Raw genomic sequence first — 23,068 nt, 5'->3', positions numbered from 1 at the left:
GCCAAGGTAAGAAAGGCTGAAAGACGACCACCACTGAACAAGACACACAAGCTGAAACGTCAAGACTGGGCCAAGAAATATCTCAAGACTGGTTTTTCTAAGGTTTTATGGACTGATGAAATGAGAGTGAGTCTTGATGGGCCAGATGGATGGGCCCGTGGCTGGATTGGTAAAGGGCAGAGAGCTGCAGTCCGACTCAGCTAGGTGGAGGTGGAGTACTGGTTTGGGCTGGTATCATCAAAGATGAGCTTGTGGGGCCTTTTCGGGTTGAGGATGGAGTCAAGCTCAACTCCCAGTCCTACTGCCAGTTTCTGGAAGACACCTTCTTCAAGCAGTGGTACAGGAAGAAGTCTGCATCCTTCAAGAAAAACATGATTTCCATGCAGGACAATGCTCCATCACACGCGTCCAAGTACTCCACAGTGTGGCTGGCAAGAAAGGGTATAAAAGAAGAAAAACTAATGACATGGCCACCTTGTTCACCTGATCTGAACCCCATTGAGAACCTGTGGTCCATCATCAAATGTGAGATTTACAAGGAGGGAAAACAGTACACCTCTCTGAACAGTGTCTGGGAGGCTGTGGTTGCTGCTGCACGCAATGTTGATGGTGAACAGATCAAAACACTGACAGAATCCATGTATGGCAGGCTTTTGAGTGTCCTTGCAAAGAAAGGTGGCTATATTGGTCGCTGATTTGTTTTTGTTTTGTTTTTGAATGTCAGAAATGTATATTTGTGAATGTAGAGATGTTATATTGGTTTCACTGGTAAAAAGAAATGATTGAAATGGGTATATATTTGTTTTTTGTTAAGTTGCCTAATAATTCTGCACAGTAATAGTCACCTGCACACACAGATATCCCCCTAAAATAGCTAAAACTAAAAACAAACTACAAACTACTTCCAAAAACATTCAGCTTTGATATTAATGAGTTTTTTGGGTTCATTGAGAACATGGTTGTTGTTCAATAATAAAATTATTCCTCAAAAATACAACTTGCCTAATAATTCTGCACTCCCTGTAGACAGCCCTTACACATTTTAGCCAAACTAAATTATAGCCAATGTATTTTTGTTTATTTTAAACGGAAAATTGAGAGATAGCATATGGAGGAAGAGAAGATGGAAAACTAGAAAGAATAATGAATGGCACAAGCGACAGAACAAAGGTGGAAGGATGACAGAAACGCACCAGGTGGAAAGGAAAATAGGTGGAATGAGAGATGTGAATTGAGACAAAAAGAGACAGACAGTTTGAGTTAAAATGTTGAATTATTGCCTCAGTGGGAGAGGCAGAAAGTAAGAGGGTGGCTGACAGGATGTGTGCCTATGGGGCTTGTGCTGAACAGAGACAGTTGACTAAGACGATTAATGAGTTTCTCACTCCACGAGACACACATACGCATACACACATAGACACAGGGTGAGCTTCAGTAATGACATCAGTGTTAAAGTCAGCGATGACTAAGTGTAGACCTCCAGAAAACTGATGATCAGTAGTAGATGAGTCTTCCCGGGGCAACAAAACGCATGACTATGATGTAATGTGATGTCCTGTGTGCTCAGCAGGTTTAGGTGTAGCATGCAGTCACTGTTTCCTAGGCTTTAGAGTATGAAAGGATAATATGTAAGTACCTTTCTTGCATATTTGCTTCATTTCCATGATTCGTAGCTCTCTTGTTTATGTACTTTTCATGGATATCAAATTTGTGGTTTTGGGCAGGTCTTGGTGGGACATCATAATAAACTGTTCACATCTGAATACATGAAGTACTTTTTTAGATATTAAAAGAATCAGATACGTTAAACAACATCTAATACAATTTTCCTGAGTATTTTTTTGTATAACTGAAATACAACTTGGCTGTGTATGTGCACATGTGTACACAGACACAAGCCTATTTCAGGATTTCAGCAACAGACACTTAACTGTACTTAAGTGAATGCTCCAATATATTTAGTATGTTTATCTGGTTACTGAGGTTCTAAGCAACCATACTTGAAGAGCATGTGTGTGTGTGTGTGTGTGTGTGTGTGTGTGTGTGTGTGTGTGTGTGTGTGTGTGTGTATCACGCATCAACATGACACAAGTGGTTTTGTGCATTGTGTGTCTTTGTATGTGCACTGTATATTTCAGCCAACTGTGCAAGGCCACTCAGCCGATAGCCAGACCTACATGAAGGCCAGAGGAACTCTACAAATAAACTCCTGTGGTACAGACCAGTGGACAGTTGAACAGATAGAGTTTTGTGCAGTGCATGTGTACATTACTGTATATGTTTGTGTTTGAGTGTGTGCAAGCCCTATGTATGGTGGTACTGTACTTGATTGGTTTACTTAGAGGGCTTGGCAAATATGTCCAGTAAACATAACGTTTTTAGTTTCCACTCAGGCCTGCATTCTCAAACACAGTCTGAGACACACACGGTCAGCACACATCAGGTCTGAAATACATTTTGTGTTTGTCTTCAGGCTTCCTCTGGCTTCTTTTTTCTAGTTTTCAATATTTGTCCTTTCTCTCCTTACTGTCTTGTTTTCAGGCTTGTTCCCCTGTTACTTGTTTTACTCATTCTCATTCCAAACGTTTTATCCACAAAGACAGCTCATGTCCTAGAGATCAATAATTTCTAGTTTGGGAATAAATATAAACAGACATTTATGGGGAAAATGTATATGTCTGTTTATGGGGAAAAAGTGTTTACACGTTCATATCTCCCTCTACACATGTTTGCTACAAAAAATAACAATAATCTATATTTTCTCGTGGGCATTTAAAATATTCCCTTTCAGCAATGTACCAAAAAATTTGGTTTCATTCACTGTGAGGCAGCAGTATGAGCCACTGAGACTCTGTTGAACCTCTATCATTATGGTATCTTTGGGCTCCATTGGTGCAGAAACATTTTCCCAGACTAAAGTTGGACCATGAACTTATCTGACTTTATGGAAAATGTTGAATATTTTTGCTATTCTTTATTTTCATTACTGAAGGGAGGGGTGCCTAAAAGAGACTGGCCTGCATACTGGTCAGTGTAATTATTGCCTATTCCCTATGCAATTATTCCCTGTATAACATCAGCTGGCTTTGGAAGAGGAAAACCTTCAATCACACTAACCCTTAGGAATGTCTACTCTTGAGTGATCTATAAATTATTACTCACATGTCACAAAAGACTTCTGGTTAAACTCTGCATCAGTAAGTTGAGTGTGACTTTATGAGAGCAAAGCTTCGGGTGAATTTAAGTTAGTCGTTACAAATGTTACAACAGTTTTTCTTGGGGCCAATAAGGATGATGAACTGTTAAAAATATAAAAAATCCATAAGAAACAAATACAGTTGAATACATAGGTGCAAATGTGTAATGATATGTAGCTTTGTGTAATTATGAATGGGATTGATACATTTTTTAAAAAGTAAGTAAAATTCTATTGTAGCAGTAAATAATAATAAGAATAGTAAATAATGCCTATAGCTACTTGATCTCTGAAAAATTATTGAATAATGTGTTTTTTTGAAAAAAAAAAGGTAGAAAACAGATTTGAATATACATATTACTGTCTCAAAATCATCTTATTTTTTTATTTTTGTTAAAACAAGATTACTGGGCTTCATTTAATAATCCTGCATAAACTGGAGAAACTTTAAAAAATAATTTCTGACATCCAAGCAGGAATCCAGAGAAGGGGCAGCTTTCCGAAGTGTGTTCATTGCAGTGACAACAGTTTAAAAATAAATAAATAATCTGTGCTCCAGCTGAAATAACTGGGATGCTGAAGTTAATTAAAAAAGAAAAAAAGCAGCAAAAGAGAAGTTTGGAATCAAAGATGAAAGGAAAAAAGGCTAACAGAATATATAACAAAAAGAAAGCTGATTGCAGACAAGTAGCATGGCATTTGAGATGAGAAACTCACTGCAATGAAGGGAAAAAAAACAAACTTACTTCTGTGGGACAGTGTCAGAAAGTTATTATTGCGGAATTACATATATGTGTGTGAAGTATTCGTATGCATGATTTAGGCACAGACCCGTGCACACTACTGGTAAATGAGACCCGTCATTAGTAAAGGTTATTCTTGAAGATGTCACTTTGACTGTTTTTGAAGACACATTTCCCAGAAGGTTAAGGAATCACACACCCTTTCAACATAAACCAGGACAGACCTGGATATATAGTCATGTAAAAAAAAAACATAAAGAGTTTCCTGTGAAGTATCCAGTAGATTGTAGAACCAACTTTAAGTAATTGTTTCAGTGTGACTTTTTCAGTCTCTCACATCATTGTAGATGAACTGGTCCAGTCTTCATTACAACATTGCTTCAGTACATTGAGGTTTGTGGGAATTTGTTTATATGACTATCTTAAGGTGCTACCACAGCTTTTCAGTTGGGTCGAGGTCTGGACTTTGATCGACCATTGCAACACCTTGATTCTTTACTTTTTCCAATTTTGCTTGACAGTTGGTATTTGTCCTGATATGCTGCATTTGCTTTTCATCAAATGTGATGATGTGCATTGTGGGCACTTTGGTCTCATCTGTCTAAAGGACATTGTTTCAGAAGACTGGGTTCAGATGCAATTTTGCAAACTTAAACCCTGTTCCTATGTTGGTAACCCTCAACCTTTACAAACAAGTCAAGCTTGTTCAGTCTTTTTTTTAATTGCGCTGACATAAACTTTAACATTTGACAAGCAAATCAGGTCCTGTAGAGTCTGAAAAGTAGCCGTTGGATTTTTTTGGCAGCTTCTATGAGTACTATGAGTACTCTGACCTTTTGGTGAATATGCTGGGGCATCCTTTCCTGGAAAGATTGTGCTAACACTACCTGAATGCTCCAGACCAGCAAACTGTCAAAACTTCTGCTTTTATAAAGGTTGTCACACTTGCTGAAGATTAGTTAATCGAATTCACTGAAAATAGTGCACCTGGCTGCTACTTACCCTTTTTCAGAGGATTGCTAAAGTCCTGTAAAAACTTTCTTAGTTACATGACTAAATCTTCCCCATCTAAATGTGTATGTGTATATGTGTGTGTGTGTGTGTGTATATATATATATATATATATATATATATACATATATATATATACATATATATATACATATACACATATATATACACATATACACATATATATACACATATACACATATATATATACATATACATATATATACATATACATATATATATATACACACACATACATATATATTGGCTGAAACATCTGCACATCTTTTGTTAGAGTTCACTAAGTTGCATCATATAACAGCTTGGCATAACAGCAATGACCAGTTACAGTTCTGTCATTCAAGCAATTAGAAAGTGACTTTTGCTTTTTATTTCCTGTGTGTGTGGTTTTCACCCAGTTGTGCAAGGCCTCAGCCCTGGTTCTGATTAACTCTCTGTAAAAACACCTCTGTTCAGAACATCACAGCCCATACATAACACTCTCCCTTTGTCACACACACACACACACACGCACACACACACACACACACACACACACACACACACACACACACACACACACACACACACACACACACACACACACCGCTCTTACACATGCTGCACAGCTCCTGGAAGCTCCCAGTTCGCAAAGGGGAGAACACACCCACTATCGGAAGCCTGATAGAATTTAAGAAAGCTGGGACACACATCTGCACACACACACGCACACACACACATAGTGCTCTGTTTTCTTAGCTTTGATACACTTATAGAGTTCAAAGGTGAGAGGGCTGGAGGTAACTGTGTGTTTTTTCAGAGCTTATAACCACCTAAAATCCACTTGTACACACACAAGGAGGTCCAGATGGCTGGGTGGAGGCAAAAACAGACATACACATGCATACAAAACGCATAACACACCTCAAATATCTGTTACCTGACATAAATAGGGTGAGTCCTATTCATGCATCCAAGTTCTAGATTTGTTTGGACTGTTTGGGTTTTTTTAATTTTGTTTTTCCTTTCTGTTAATGAGTTAGACTTCAATGTTTAATCTCCGGCTGTTAATAACATTTCACAAATAATATTCTGAGGATTAAAAACAGCAGCTCGTGCCTCTGTGTTGGTAAGTGTGCAGCTTTTGGCTGTTTCTAAAACACTAACTCACATCAGACAGTCCAGCTTAGTGACGGGAGATCACCACAACAGCAGCACCAGCAGGACACATGATACATAGTAACTGACGTGTTCAGGTCCTCTAAATCTCAGCCAGCTGAGAGCAGTCACATGTGATCAATTGCTAAATTTATCACTTAGACCTAAATGCTGTCATCCACATGCACAAGGAACTGCATGCGTGCGCTTGCGTGTGATTGTGGGCTCAACCCCTGCTACCTCTTGAGACACGATTGACGGTATCTTTAGTGAGCAATTATAGCCAGAGCGACTGTGAAAAAGGTCACAGTCATCCAGCTATCAACACTTTGCACCAAATGCCAACTGTGTGTGTATGCATGTGTGTACACTGTAGCCAAAATGGCAGCAGACACACTATCAGGATAAACATCTCCCACCCCGCCATACCCAGTGATTGTAGATAATCTGCAGCAACTCTGCATGATTGATGAGAGAATTAGTGTTGCCAAGCAAAGCAATGCATTATGGGAATGAAGAACTTGTATTACTGTATAGGGAGCAGGGAATTAAAAACTACAGTGGTGATGGTTATGTGTGATTTTGTGTTTGAGTGTAAGTGTGTGCCACTAATAGGTGATGTGCAAGAAACTCTATCTATCTATCTATTAGGGGTGCAACGATACTCGTATCGATATTGAACCGTTCATACAGTGGTTTCGGTTCGGTACGCATATGTATCGAACAATACAAAATTTTTAATTTATTTTATCAACTTTCCTTCTGACGATGCTGTCTGTGTTGAGCACTCAGTGGACAGTGCAGCCTAGGCGGAGTAGTCGAACGCAGATTCACTGAGCGCAGGGCAAGCTAGCGAGACAGAAGTTAAGTGCTTGTTGCAACATGGAAAATTGAACCTCCCCCACCCTCATTCAGATCTGGCATTTGGAACTATTTTGGTTTTCATGTGACGTATGACCCTGAAGGTAAGCGCGTCATGGACAAAAGTAAAACAGTATGTCGGATGTGCCACGCAATGCTCAGTTACATTGGTGGGAACTAGTGCGTTAGCGCAGTTTGCTCGTTAACGTGTTGACGCCGTGCAGCCCCACGCATGGGGTGATCCGTGGTAGCTCATTAACGTCATTTCAACGAGATTAATACTGACAGCACTAGTGGGAACACAACGAATATGACTGCACATTTACTCCGACAGCAAGCACGCATGCTACAAACGTTACCAGAGTCATTTAGACAGCCGTTAGCACATGATTCTCCTTATGGGGACCTGATATGTTTAATATGCTGCTGAGAATATAGCCCAGAAGAAGCGTATAGTATAGTTTTTATTTTGGAAAGAGCCATTTCTCTGTAATAATTCTCTTTTCCAAAGATGAGTGATTTCTCGATCAGATTTTTCTTTCATTTTTTTTTGTTTCAGCAACATTAAATTTAAAAACTGTACTTTTGAGTTAAAATATATATTTATAATTTTAATAAATGACAAATTAAAAAGGCATGAACAGTTTTTTTGTATCGAAAAAATATCGAACTGTGACACCAAAGTATCGAACCGAACCTTGAATTTTGTGTATTGTTACACCCCATCTATCTATCTATCTATCTATCTATCTATCTATCTATCTATCTATCTATCTACCTGAGAGCTCTGAAATTAGAAAAATAAGAATAAAAAACTACACACTGCAGTAATTTTTTTGTAAACAGAAAGACAGCATCAGGTGGTGCTATGCTTTTTCATTGAAGTTTCTTTTTCCTGCAGTGCACTAGTCACAAATTTGGGAGTAGAGAGGTTTTATCAACTAATTGTTGCTTAAAACAATTTGTTGACTTTTGTCACCCTTTGGAGAAAATTCCAATTAGCAACATAAACCCTGCTGCCCCAAAATTGATTCACATGCCATGTGGCTGCTTTTTTATTTTTAAAGGAACAGAAAATATATATTTATATATATTTTAATATACATACTTTCCTTATTTTTGAGCCGGAGAGATCATTCACAAATTTTATCTATGTCCCCTTGGAGGAAAAAAAAAACTATAATAAAATAAAAACTCTGCTTTTCTATCGTTGCTCCAAGGTAGGACAAATTATCAAAAGTAAGTCATATTATACATTAAATGGCAGATAGAGCAAGGGTTGTATTTCTGAAGAAAGGATTCTTTTAAAGTACAAGTGTACCTCCTGGATATGATGCCTTGCTTTAGAGTTTCAAGGTTTTACTTTATACGAATATCCAATTATCTGGAGATGTTCAACTTTCTCCTTGTCATTGTCAAATTCTCCTTCTGGATCTCCTGCCATCATTTACAGTTTATTATGGTTGCATGTATCTTTTTAAATTGCTTGGATTTAAAGAGACTAGTACTCTTGCAGGCCTTATATTCTAGCTGCAAGAGAAGGGTGGTGTGACTGACTGTCTTGTACACTCTTTCTTCTATATTACGCAGCCTTTCCTGTTTATCTGAGCAGCTTATTCCTCCAGATGGTGAGTTGTGTTACTGTAAGTTAGTATATAATGCCAGCAGGGAAGGTAAGGTATGATTTCATAGACATTTAACATGCTCTGTGGTGCCAGACATGCTGGTTTCAGCATCCGACCTTTAGCTAGGTCCCAGCTGGATAATGTGCCACTGTCTCAGCATCATATATTCTTTAACTGCCCGTAGATCCATAAATCTCAATGCACTACATACCCTGCAGGAATCACTGAATAAAGATGGGTAGCTATAACCATTTAAAGTTAAATCATTTGTTTTGGGTTTATGTTGTCAAGTGAATGGGCCTCATTTTCCCACATGGTGGATATCACCCAAGAAGAACAAACTATTTACAGACAGCAGGGAACCGTCATCTTTTGTTAGGTTTCCTTATACGGTTGATAGCTTTACTCTTTTCCCTTGGTATAAAACAAAGGACTTATATGTTACTCAGGGGGATGCTGTTTTTTCTTTTAATTTGATTCAATTTTGTTGTATTGAACAGCAGACACATTTGCAATAAGGTATTTCTGACAGCTTGCTGACAGGAGGAATTTGGACACTTTATTTTTGAGAGACAAAAAACAATATAGCATCTATACTTCAGTCAGCGTTTGGTTTATTAAGTTTGAATTCAAATTAATGGGCATGGAGAAGCACGCCTTACTGACTGAAGATGCTGCTGTGAAGGGATCACAAAGTTCTAAGAGGACCATTTCAGTTACAAGACGCCTTACTGTAGCTTTCGGCCAGCCACAGTAGTTTGAATTCTGACATTTTTGGACCAGAGTAACAAAAATACTAATACTAATACTACTAATAATGTATGTGTATTTCTTTAACAGAAGGATGCCTTCTATCTCCACTTACACACAAACCTAGCCTGCCTAGTGTATTTCCCTCCTGGCTTTCCAATTTAAATGCAAATGTTCCCAAATCGGACTCCACAAAGGCGCAGAGGCAAAATCATTTGACGCAGATGAATTATATATTTTAATTAAGCAGCCAAAAGAATCACGCCTATTCAGCCCTTTCCCCTCCAATAAGAAATGAATAAATAAATATGGAATAAGAATGGAAAACGGAGGGTATAAATGGGTGAGTCAGGGTAAGTAGGAATGGAGAAATGAAGGCATGAGAGTTTGTACCGAGTTTGCGTGATTGCAGCTCTAACCGCCCGTGGGTTGTCATTATGTGAACGATCTGAAGCTGTCAGATTTCAAAACTGTATTGTTTTCTGATAGACGGGCTAAATACCCCCACGGTTTCAAGCATAGACACACATATTGGAGCATTTGAACCCACATAGTCTTAAATGCATGCAAACACCCAGGCACACAAACGTCATTTGGATTTTGATGAGCAAACCAGCACTTAGAAAATGAAGAGCAGAGATAGGGATTGTGATGATGTGACAGGGGATGCAATTTTAATTTCACCCCCTGTCATTCTCCTCAATATCTGTTCAGATGAAATACATATGAGCTGCCAATCACTCATATATACTAACAGAAACTCCAGTGCAGGGGCACAAACACACAATCTCTCAATCATATCTTTGCATGCAAACTTTCAGTCACTATTTTAATCTTTGGCTGGCGCGCGCGCGCACGCACGCACGCACGCACGCACACGCACACGCACACACACACACGCACAAACGTACATAACCAAAAATGCAAAGTTGATACTGTTAAGTAAAAAATTGTAGTGCAACGCAGCATTCAACAGGTGACTCAACAGAAGGTTGTCAAAATCTTAAAACCAAACATGCAGCCATCACAGTTAAAATGAAAATAACTATACAGACTTTCTTCCATTTTTACTGTACCGTTTAAGCAGTCTCAGCTCAGCTGTGTAAAGACAAGAAAATCCCCCAAAATACGTAGTTGGAGCAATTAAAACTGGTACGATGATGGCTAAATAGCAAACTGAGTGTGCATTGTTTGCATTTTTGCCACAGGGGTTGGTATACTCTTTGAGAGTTGTCCCATTAAAATTGTTTCACAATATAATATATTTCTATATAAAAGAACATCATTAAAAATTGCAACAAAGTAAAGGAAAAAAATGCATTTTGAATTCCATGTATTTAAAGACATAAGTGGATTGATTGCCGTAAGTGCAAATCTGATATTTCCTTCAAGAAAAATCACATTTTGTCCTTTTTATTGTGATTTTATATTATTCCCCTTAATTTCTCAGTAGTGTGGTCCGAAATACAGTTTTCTACCAGTCTTCACTAGTTATTGTGTTACTATGGATATTTGTTAGCAACGGATATGCTTGGGCCATCTGGGCAATAGGAGTTGGGGGTGATGCGGGGCGTGGCAGCAGAATTTATAACTGCATCATTGGTTTTATCTCTCACACTGTGCATAGCCTCTGTCTAGGTAACAAACCACAAGAACAACAACACCTGTGCAAACATCTAATTCGGAGCGCTAATACTTGCAGCTCTCTGCCAATCACAGAGCAGTGTAAGATTTCTGCTTGCATAGCTATGCTACTCAGCTATAGATTTGTCATTCACTCTTTTTCTTTTTTTTTTTGTTCTAAAACATTATGAACAACAAGTACTTCTAGCCTCATGTCACTAAATTAGCAACTGTCAGCTGAGCTGAAGCGTGATGATTACTTCTTTGGGACTGATGTCAGGCACCCAAGCTAACATGGTATACATTTTTCATACAGAGAGGGGAAAATAGCTACCTACTAAATTGAATGGTTGTCTGAATACTCAGTTATTTGTGTCCCAGCTTTAGTTTTGTCATTCATAAAAGAAAATAAAAAAACATTCCCTAGAGTTTTCAGTGTCTGATTGTTTTAGTGTGATTGTAAAAGCTTTTCCATGTTCTTGATAATAACTCTGCAGTAGTTGCAGATGTATTTTCCCGTTTGTGAGATGCTTAAACATGGAGTAGTGGTGTTCATGTTCAACCCTAACAAAGAGAGACAAGACAAGTGAAGGGTATGATATAAGGAGGGAGAAGAAGAGATGCATACTGAAAAGAGAGAAGACCGAGTGATTTAGGAGAGGGAAAAAAGGGACTGAAGTAAAGAAGCAGAAAAGAGAATCAAGTAAAGGGAAGAAAGAAGAGCTGAAGCCAAACAAAGAGGAAGATGTAATGGGATATGACACAGGTTTTTAACAGCTGGAGTCTCGCATCAAAAGAACAAGGAAATTCACTTTCCTTTCTCTGCCTCTATTTGGAGTGCTTACTGTGTTCTTCTCATGCAGACACACACACCTTACTCACCACAGGTCTCAGCAGCAAGCGGACCCTTAGACAACCCCTGTCTGTATGATAGCCAAGTATTTCTCCTCACATAACAGAGGAAAGGAGACAGAGAAACAGCCCAGGCACCGGAGAGTAGATGGAGAGTGAAGAGAGAGGCCACTTTTTAATGGGAGGATCTAGGTTCAAGCCCCATTGTTGGCAAGGCTCCACCAAGCTCAACTTTTCTTGTACAAGATTGTGCATTCGTAGAAGCTGCTGCGGGGTAGCTCTGTTGTAGCTGACCCTGGCCTCTGACCTTGCAACTTTCTGCAGATGAGGGGGCACTAGCATCTCATCAGCGGACAAATGATCATATAATGGAACCTTCGCAAATAAGTTGGTAAAAACAAATGTAGACATTATAAAGGGGAGTCACTCATAGTACTTGTAGAATGACACCATGCATACCGTAACCCCTGAGTTGACCTAGCAGAAAGAAAAACCATACTTGAATCTGGCAACATGACTTATTGCCTGAGATCTACTCGATTGATCAAACCACTGTGGTTTGCAAAAAAGACCTTGCACAACTACCCCTAAAATCCTACATTGTTCTTTTTAGAGGAGCTCGCTACCTTAGCCAGCTGCTGTAAAATAACCATAACTCCCCTTTTATAACCACAATTTGTCATTTTTACAATGTTTTTGCAAGAATGAACAAAACCTATTTATTTTAAGAGAGCACTGAGACTGTTATTTTGGGAACAGAAAATGCATGAAACTTAAAGACCAAAGCATTGAAAGTATTAGAAAGCAAAAGATGTGTGCAACTTAAAACCTCTTTCATCTCACCTCACTTTCAACTGGTAAAACTAAAGTACGTAAGACGAAGGGGTGCTCGTGAATTATTGTTGTTTTAGACGAGAGCTGTGCGTTTGTTTATGGTGTGCTATACCTTTAAGAGCTGCTGGCCATAGCCCATCCCAGAGAGGATGGACCCATTAGACTGATGAACACAACGAGAGACAGAAGGAGAGAGATGCACATGAAGAAAAAGAGAGTAAGGTTACACAGTGAAAATGATATCAGCAGATGAGAGGAGTAAAGAAAGGAAATAAAGGAGTGGGAAAGAAACAGGAGGACACGAAAAAAAAAAACAACCCAAAACCACTTCAGCAACAGCAATACTGAAGGGAGATAGACACTGAGAGAGACAGAGAGAAGAGAGGAAGCAGCTATCTCTCCATCTCTTACATCTCTTACATTGTAGGCGTCTATGGGTCTGTCAGTCAATCAGGACGACAGGCGGACACACTCACTAGCCGGCTCTTTGGCTCTTGCACGCACTGATAACTTTGCTGTGTATGTGTCTACAGATGGCAAACCTTGTGACATCGTTGTGCTGTGTAGTTCTGGCTGCAGTGGTGGTAGCCTATCCTCGCAACGGTGAGTATGCATTTCCTTTTCTTGATTTGCTCCTCCATTTCTGTTCTAAGGCCTGCTCTGCCTCTCCTTTATGCTCAGAAAGTTTGACAGTTTTTCTTCTTCTCCCTGTTAACTTTACTGTCTTCTACACCCTCGGCTCCCTGCATTGTTTCTATTTCTCTGCTCATGAAGTCGTTTTAAAGATTGCAGTATGTTTATGGATTTGAGCTGTGTGTCATTTGGCCACTCGGTCTGAGGTCAAAGGTGCAACAGTCTAAGACAAATGAACCTTTGAGAGAAAGCTTATCAAATCATCTTGTTACCCCATGTTATGTGGTGCTATGTGGTGCTAAGGCTTACTCAGAAACAAATGTTGGTTCAACAAAGTAGGTAGCCAGCTCAACTGATGATCATGAGCACTCGTGCACTGAAGTTGTGAGGGAGAAAGGGAAATTGGAAAGTAGATAATGCAGTGACTGCTCTTTTGAGACTTCACCCAAGATTCAGGACTGTAAATTAGACCATGTGTTTAAATGGGTGGGTGGGTGTGTGCATGCACATGTTTGTGTGTGTGTGTGTTTAAAGGAAGTAAACGAGTCACTTCAATTCTAGAGAAGAGTGGCATTGCCTTATTAGCCAATGAGATTGGACTGTTTAACTCAGATGACCCAGAGAAAGAGTCTAAGGAAGTCAATGACGCACATCACTCTGTCACGAGGGTCTCTTATACACACACATACACATATACACACACACACACACACACAAGCAGAGCAGACATGGCAGATTTATATATAAATCTGCGAAGTAGAAAAATGGAAGCTTCTCAGGGTAAAATGAAGGAAGAAAAAAGTAAGAGGAAGACATCAAAACTACAGAAAGCAAACACAAGGAGATCTATGGAGAAAAATAACAGTGAATGCTTGTTTTCTTGCTTATCTTCTTCACTTAATATGTTTTAAGGATGTTTTTCAGTGGAAAATGTGGCTGTATTTTAGAAATCATGCTTTTTCACTTAAATTTCTTGCGTTGTTCTAAAAAGTTGAACAAAAGTAAGACAAAGGCAGCAAGAAAAGTAATTACAGAATATGTGAAAACAAATGGCATACAGGAAAAGCACACATGAAAAGAGGAAGAAATTAGTAACAAATAGTTCTGCCTAGGGGAGAAAAAAACTTCTGTCCATTTGTGGGTGTATGTTAGCACTCTAGTGCTTGTGGATTGTCTGTTTTTTGTGCTCCATAGCTCGACAATCTTATACTGTGTAACACACAAATGCCTATATGGTCTGTGTAAACGAATCACAACACATATCCGTAACCAAGTAACAAAAGCGGTAGGATGATGAGTAATATCAAAATTTGCACTCCACATTCTATCTCAATACATGTCATACACACACACACACACACACACACACACACACACACACACACACACACACACACACACACACACACACACACACACACACAGAAACACATCTGGTTGTATTGCAAAGTGCCTTGTTGCTCTGACAAATTGCCAGAAAGTTTGACTGACAGGATTCCCTGGGGTATGCCTTTCTTGGCAGTGAGAGTGAAGCACATACGTGCACTGTGACACACACACACACGCACACGCACACACACACACACACACACACACACATATATATATATATGTAGTCAGTATTAAGGGATGGAGAGGGAATGAACTTGCTTGGTCTGACTCAGTTTGCACAAAAAGCACATGCAGAGGAAGGCTCAAACTGTGTTTGTGTGTACTTGTGTGTAAGTATGTTTGTGTGACATGGAGTGTATAGGAAATCCATTTGAGACTTCCTAATTAATGACAGCAGTGCATGCTGAACAAAGACAATAAGAAACAGTGGTAGAAAGCATCTACAGACTGAGTCAATCAAATAGTTACAAGCTTCACATTTACAGAAGTCGCTCTTGTCTGGAAGACAGGATAGAGGATGGTGCGCGATGAGACTAAGAGACAGATGAGGAGGGATGAAACAAACAAGAACTCTCTTGAGAAGTAAAGAGAGAAAATGGCCTTAAATGGAAGACTGCTGTAAGACTACTATATCTAACCCACAAAAAGAAAACACTTTGGGATTAATCAGCTCTCTCTAATATTAATTAGGGAAGCTGTTATTATCCTTTTGTGCCAAGTATGTGTTGGCTGTATTTTACGATTTTATTCAAATATTCATTAAAATATATTTAAAAAAGAGCAGAACATTGTGATCATTGTGATTATGAATTCAGCAATAATCAGCATAAGTGGTTACGATGGGACTAAAGAATATCTTGAGATGTTTTAGAGCAGCTGGTGTTCTCAATCACGAACAAAGTGCACAAGGGAGAAATAAAAGAAATGCGTAAAATCTGTTTTGCCTCCTATTTATACTGGAACAAAGCGTATTCTTTTAATGAAATGTGCAATAAATCTATTTACTGCTATTTACTTAATAATCAAAAGAGAATGGCTGGTCATAGGGTGCATTCATTTTTTTAGCAACAAGTCCTCACCTCAAGTAATTACAGTTGCTCTGATGTGGAGGACAGTACATAAATTGGCCATTTAGCTATTTATTGAAAAAAGAAAACAACACTTGAAAGGAAACTCAGACAATAGAAATGGTATTCTCCCAATAAAACAGGTTCTTTCGTGGCACTTTTCTACTTTACTTGAACACTTAAAACATTCTATACAACATGCCTCATTCACCCATTTATACAAGCACTTTTTTCTACACTTAAGTGCTTTCTGTCTAACGTTCACACAAATGCACACTCCAATGGACCCAAAGGACAGCAACTCGGGGTTCAGTAATTTACCCAGAGCATGCAGGCTGGAGCAGCCAGGGATGGAAACGCCAACCTTCCGACCTGCTCTACCTCCTGAGCTACATCCACACCAAAATATACAATGAACAGAATAAATGACCGAAAGGTCAGAGAAAGTTGTATCAGTTAAGGTTCCTTGAATGTAATATTTGATTTTATATTTGATTGCTTGTGAAAATGGACAAGGAGATGGATAGAGGGGGGACAGGAATGATAACGGATGGAGCCAAGAATATGTTTGGGGAAAAAGCATTAGAGAATATATTTCTACAAAGAGAAAGAGAGATATAAAATTATCATTATTGTATTTCCAGATTATTATATTTCAGTAGTGATACAGTCACTTACATTATATAAAAAAATGAATCCGCCTATATGATTGATCACGTATGAGTTCAAAAACCTCTTTCTAGCTCTGTTTTTTATCTTTCGTTGTGTTCTCTCATTCCCTCTTCATCCTGTTCTCTGCGTCTTTCTCTCCGTCTTGTTTTATTCCTGAGATATACCAGAGAGTCCCTAGTCAAAGCAATACCATTACATTAATGGGGTGCCTCAAACAGTAAATACTGAGAACAAGCACAATGAGAATACAAATTAACTGCACAAGAACACTCAATGGAGAGCGGAAGGAGTAGAACAAAACAAGTGAAGAAAATTAAACATGGAGTGAGGAAAATGAGGCGTAATTGAGATCATTTTGAGATTGCATACATTTCAGCTGAATTTTCCTCTTATTTTTTTATGACAGAAATAGTGCAGCTACATCTGCTCCTCCACCTTATCTCTGTGTATGCGACTAGTGTAGGAGAGAGAGAGTGAGAGTAAATGTGGTGACATCATGCTGTTGACTGAGAGGGCAAGTTATTTATGGGAGTCCATATCCTGATTGAGAGACGAACATTTCCACTCATAATCATCCCCTCCATCTCTCCCCCTCCCTCAGTGTCTTTATGTCTCTCTGTTTCCCCCTCCATCCTCCTCTCTCCCCAACTCAATACTTCATCCTCTTTCTCTAATTCAGTCTTCACTTCATCCACACTTACCAGCCTTATGGTTTATTTTATTTATTTATTTATTTTTTTTAATTTTGCCATCCTTCTCCTCCTGTTCAGTCCCTCTAATACTTTACATTATTCCATCCCTTTGCTCTAGATACTTTTTTGCTTTCACATCATTGCTTTCTCCACTAACTCCGTAATCCATCCGACAAGTGATCAACAGCAGATTTATCACCCGTGACATCACTAAAGGTTTTTGTGCGCTTCATCTCTGGCCTTTGCTGAGTCTCTGTACCTTACCCTCCACCTGACTGCTATGGATTGAAAAAAGAGAGAGGAAGATAGAGAGACTCGTGAAACAGAAAGTGATACAACCGGGTCAAAGTAGGAGAGAGAGAAAAAGAGAGCAGGAAAGTAAGAGGTTAACTCCTGCACTAATTCCATGGTATTACAGCTGTCAAAGCTGTATCTATTTCTTGAGCTTTCGACACGCGCTGCCATGGCTTTCCAACATGCCTGGGCGTATACTTTGCTAAACTGCAGCCTTATTTATCCATACTCTTTTGAATACATCATGATAAATGCTGAAATTAAATCAATCCTGGCATTTTTCACCATTTATCATGCAAGGCTGCCAAGTCTAATTTAATTCATGTGCAGATGCTCATCTAGACATACGTAATTAGCTTTAATAGCTGCAGCACTCCAAAAGCAAGATGTCAGACTGAAATACAGTATACATATACCTGGGTGCTTTTTAATGCTTGTATCTCCTACTAATCCAGTACAGTCTGTCTATATCACTGTGTATTTTCATAAATTAAGATCCAAACGGGTGATTAAAAGGACTTTTTTTTTTTTTTTACCAAAGATTTTTATTTTTTTAACTCACTTATAGGGCAAATGCTGCAGTTTCTGGTTGGGAATGTAGGATCTTCTGCAGGATGACTTCTTATTAAAATCTGACATGCAAACTAACTTTATTATAACTGATCATGTATATTTGCATAAAGCTCGACAAATGTGCTGTAAGACAAGTTGATTGAAATCACACAAACAAAAAAAGTCATAGGTTTTTAAGCCAAAGAAATGAGAGAGGTTTAAAACAAGTTCCATTCTAGTGAAAAGCTGTCATGGCAGCAGCAATGTTTTTGTTGGTAATTCTAAAAGTCTTGAGCACACGTTTAGAATTACCAGAGACAACTCACTTGGAGCAATTATTCATGGAATCTCGCTGCTTTCTAATGTGTTATCAGAGAAAATAGACAGCTGCTGTAAATTATAGGTGATGCTGGTGTAGTGTGTCTGTCTGCTTGCCTGGCTGTCTTGTATGTTTAAGCCATGTATGTGCAGAAGAAACCTCAAGTGCACTCATTATTGTGAGTAGCACTCAAAGTAATCAGTGGTCCTTATTTGGCACATTGCTTGTATTAAATTCAAGATGGAGCTCAACCAATTGATTGACTGACTGGATTGGCAGATGGATTACAGTCTGACTGACTGGCATACAGGCAAAGTGAAGTAGCCTAATTTGATCATGATTTTGAAACACAAAAACAAATGTTGCCAAAAGAATACAATGAAAGATAAAAGTAACATAAAAAAAAGAAGAAAAGAAACTGGTCAATAGCCAAAACAGTCCTGAGCTAAATGTAGTGAAATGTTTTTGTTTCACTGAAAATGTTTGGGTTAATACAACTTAAAGTAATGAAGTTGTTGATATGCTCTGTTATTCCCAACATGCTACTAGGTCATGTTTGAGACCAAAAGTTCTTAAATGAAACCATAAATGACTAAAATACATTTTAGCAATAATGTATCAAATGGGCTCGGTACTGATTTTCAGATGGCTACTCTTATCTAAAGTATTTATCCATTTTTGATTAAATTGGTTTTGTATGAATTGGAACATCAAATATGACAGGCAATTTTCAAATTTCAAATGATATGATATTATTTCTCTCTGACCTTGGATTAGACCTTTCAAGTAGCAGGGAATCCTGAACATATATTAAATTATCCCTTTCATTTATTATCTTCTGCTTATCCGATTTAAGGATCGCTGGCCCGTGAAGCCTATGGCCATCTAACATAGGACAAGTGGCGGGGTACACTCTGGACAGGTCACCAACCTGTTGCAGGACCAACACAGAGGGACAGTACAGCCAATTTAGAATCACAGCAATTGCCTTAACCCTCTCCAGGCAGACGTTGCAGATTTGCAACAGTTAAGAACTAACAACCTGATTACCCCACATACATATTTTATGAGGTTTTTTTTGCTCAGAAGTACCACTGCAGGACTTGGTTGTGCATTAGCAACAAAAAACTTAATTTGGGCCTGAGAGGGTTAATAAAGTTTGAGGGTTTTTTTTAAATTATTATTTTAGTTGAGGTAGGATCTGTTTAGATTCACATCCAACTCCTGAAGAAAACAGGGCATTTCTTTCTCTAACAAATTACTTTGTTCTTGTAAAGTTATTCAATGATTTATATGTGTTAGGAGCTGAAATAAGGAAATATAGATATCTTGTCAGGCTAAAACTTGAAATAAATACTGGAAGACAACTACAATATAAAGAGAAACAAAATGATCAGTTTTCAGTTAAATCTTTGTCATATCATAAGTTCACTTCAGCTGGAAAATACAAAATCTGAGATAGGAAAAACAAATATCTGTAGAATCCATTAATGTTCACTACTAAATATTCTATAATTTGTCCACTATAGATTTCGGATTCCCGACTGCCTGATACAATCTGTCTGGTAATGGCCCATTTCCAACCAATCACTGTTTTATGCCAAGATATGGAATCTCAGAATCTCGCTATCTGAGTCGAAGTGTTTGTTTGTGTGCTATCGGACTTAGTGTGTGTCTATGTGTATTGTCCCATCTAACTCTTAACTCTTAACTCATTAATCTTTTAGCAGGCATTCCCAGTAAGCCTTTGATCAAAGCTTGACTGGGAATCCCAGTAAAGTCATCACTCTTTGATGGCTGCTTCCCAAAACTCTGAAGCAGTTAAATAACATGCACATTTTATCTTTCAGTTTTCCACCCAAAATGTATAAATGAATTTGAAAACTAGATCTGTAAGCCTTAATGGAGCACAGTAGGGAAGTTCCTGAAAACTGGCACTGACTGGCAGCAGTGCAGTTGAAGGTCCTAATGGTTCAAATAGTCATAAAATAAATATTGTATCGATGGTTTTCCATAAAACTTTGAGGTTTAGTCTGTAATGCATTTTCATAATAATAAACCCATTTTAGAAAATATGTGGCTGACCACCATTTTTTTGCCATATTTTTTGTTAATTCTCATAAACTTGTAGTAACATATTAACAAATTGTTAAAATAGTCTTAGCAGATGTTGCTATATTACCCAGAAACCTCTGAAATTACAGTTGATAGAATGTAGAAGTAGAACCCCGAAATCTCAGTTGAGTTCGTCTGATATGGCCCTTTAGAAGTGAAAATAAACACTATATGTGAGAGCCGCACCAGAACTCAAATGAGCAACAAGTTTTCTTCACTGCATCTTCTCACGACCTTGCTTTATGTCTTTTTTTCTTTTACCTCTCCACCTCTCTTAGAATTACTTTCATTAACAACATTGAACATACAAAGACAACTTCCCTGATCTCTGACATTCAACTCCTGAAAGTGGAAGTTGCAGAGGTACTTTTTTCAGCCTTTTTCTCTCTCTTCATCTCTGCTTGTATATCTCTGTTTCAAACACAGTCTCAAGATGAAAGTGGAGGAGAAAGTGCAGGTGAAGCTGCCCTTGAGCAGCATTATATTGCACTAGCCAGCATGTACACTCATGCCAGGCTTTACCCAATTCTTTAAAGGAATAATATGAATATGCTGATGTGTGCGTTGGCTAATGTGAGTCATTAGCAGAAGTGCAGTCTAATGAGGCTTACAGCAGGTCACAGTTAACCAGTGTTTAATGACAAATAAATAGTGAATGGATTGATGTGATTGCTTTAGGGTCAGACAGCATTCAGCATTTTAGACTTATAACAGTATATTTCTGCTATTGAGCATCTATGGTATGTGCACACAGAGCTTCAGATATGCTAGTGTGTGAGTGTGTCTGTGTATGTGTTTCTACTTACTAAGAGACTAACTGCTGGTAATCCTATCTGGAAGTTTTCAGTTATTGCTTCACTGACCTGAAACCAAAATGTGAGTGAGAATTTGTGTGTATGTATATATGTGTGTGTGTGTGTGTGTGTGTGTGTGTGTGTGTGTGTGTGTGTGTGTGTGTGTGTGTGTGTGTGTGTGTGTGTGTGTGTTAACACACATTAGTCGTCTGGTGTGCAGGTGCTTCTCTGTATGTCCGTATTAATGTATATAACTGATTCAAAATACACTAAAGTGTGTTTGAATAAGTGCATGCTCTGCAGTGCTTGTGATTACAGGGAGTGCAGAATTGTTAGGCAAGTTGTATTTTTGAGGAATAATTTTATTATTGAACAACAACCATGTTCTCAATGAACCCAAAAAACTCATTAATATCAAAGCTGAATGTTTTTGGAAGTAGTTTTTAGTTTGTTTTTAGTTTTAGCTATTTTAGGGGGATATCTGTGTGTGCAGGTGACTATTACTGTGCATAATTATTAGGCAACTTAACAAAAAACAAATATATACCCATTTCAATTATTTATTTTTACCAGTGACACCAATATAACATCTCCACATTCACAAATATACATTTCTGACATTCAAAAACAAAAGAAAAACAAATCAGCGACCAATATAGCCACCTTTCTTTGCAAGGACACTCAAAAGCCTGCCATCCATGGATTCTGTCAGTGTTTTGATCTGTTCACCATCAACATTGCGTGCAGCAGCAACCACAGCCTCCCAGACACTGTTCAGAGAGGTGTACTGTTTTCCCTCCTTGTAAATCTCACATTTGATGATGGACCACAGGTTCTCAATGGGGTTCAGATCAGGTGAACAAGGTGGCCATGTCATTAGTTTTTCTTCTTTTATACCCTTTCTTGCCAGCCACGCTGTGGAGTACTTGGACGCGTGTGATGGAGCATTGTCCTGCATGGAAATCATGTTTTTCTTGAAGGATGCAGACTTCTTCCTGTACCACTGCTTGAAGAAGGTGTCTTCCAGAAACTGGCAGTAGGACTGGGAGTTGAGCTTGACTCCATCCTCAACCCGAAAAGGCCCCACAAGCTCATCTTTGATGATACCAGCCCAAACCAGTACTCCACCTCCACCTTGCTGGCGTCTGAGTGGGACTGGAGCTCTCTGCCCTTTACCAATCCAGCCACGGGCCCATCCATCTGGCCCATCAAGACTCACTCTCATTTCATCAGTCCATAAAACCTTAGAAAAACCAGTCTTGAGATATTTCTTGGCCCAGTCTTGACGTTTCAGCTTGTGTGTCTTGTTCAGTGGTGGTCGTCTTTCAGCCTTTCTTACCTTGGCCATGTCTCTGAGTATTGCACACCTTGTGCTTTTGGGCACTCCAGTGATGTTGCAGCTCTGAAATATGGCCAAACTGGTGGCAAGTGGCATCTTGGCAGCTGCACGCTTGACTTTTCTCAGTTCATGGGCAGTTATTTTGCACCTTGGTTTTTCCACACGCTTCTTGCGACCCTGTTGACTATTTTGAATGAAACGCTTGATTGTTCGATGATCACGCTTCAGAAGCTTTGCAATTTTGAGACTGCTGCATCCCTCTGCAAGATATCTCACTATTTTTGACTTTTCTGAGCCTGTCAAGTCCTTCTTTTGACCCATTTTGCCAAAGGAAAGGACGTTGCCTAATAATTATGCACACCTGATATAGGGTGTTGATGTCATTAGACCACACCCCTTCTCATTACAGAGATGCACATCACCTAATATGCTTAATTGGTAGTAGGCTTTCGAGCCTATACAGCTTGGAGTAAGACAACATGCATGAAGAGGATGATGTGGACAAAATACTCATTTGCCTAATAATTCTGCACTCCCTGTATGTGT

The 23,068-nt window shown here is 38.7% G+C and overlaps 1 protein-coding gene across 1 annotated transcript in view; it reads left to right on the top strand.

The window, feature by feature from the left end:
* Positions 1 to 23,068, top strand: part of cntfr (ciliary neurotrophic factor receptor) — a 228,670-nt gene that overhangs the window by 75,089 nt on the left and 130,513 nt on the right. The window contains exon 3 of the mRNA XM_004538375.5: positions 13,187 to 13,256. Within this exon, the coding sequence (XP_004538432.1) occupies positions 13,187 to 13,256 (70 nt within the window). The remainder of the gene's footprint in view (positions 1 to 13,186; positions 13,257 to 23,068) is intronic.

The sequence above is a fragment of the Maylandia zebra genome, linkage group LG7, assembly GCF_041146795.1.
Source record: "Maylandia zebra isolate NMK-2024a linkage group LG7, Mzebra_GT3a, whole genome shotgun sequence".
Taxonomy (NCBI): domain Eukaryota; kingdom Metazoa; phylum Chordata; class Actinopteri; order Cichliformes; family Cichlidae; genus Maylandia; species Maylandia zebra.
The sequence above is the reverse complement of the archived record's forward strand: the minus strand, read 5'-3'. Positions and strand labels throughout refer to the sequence as shown.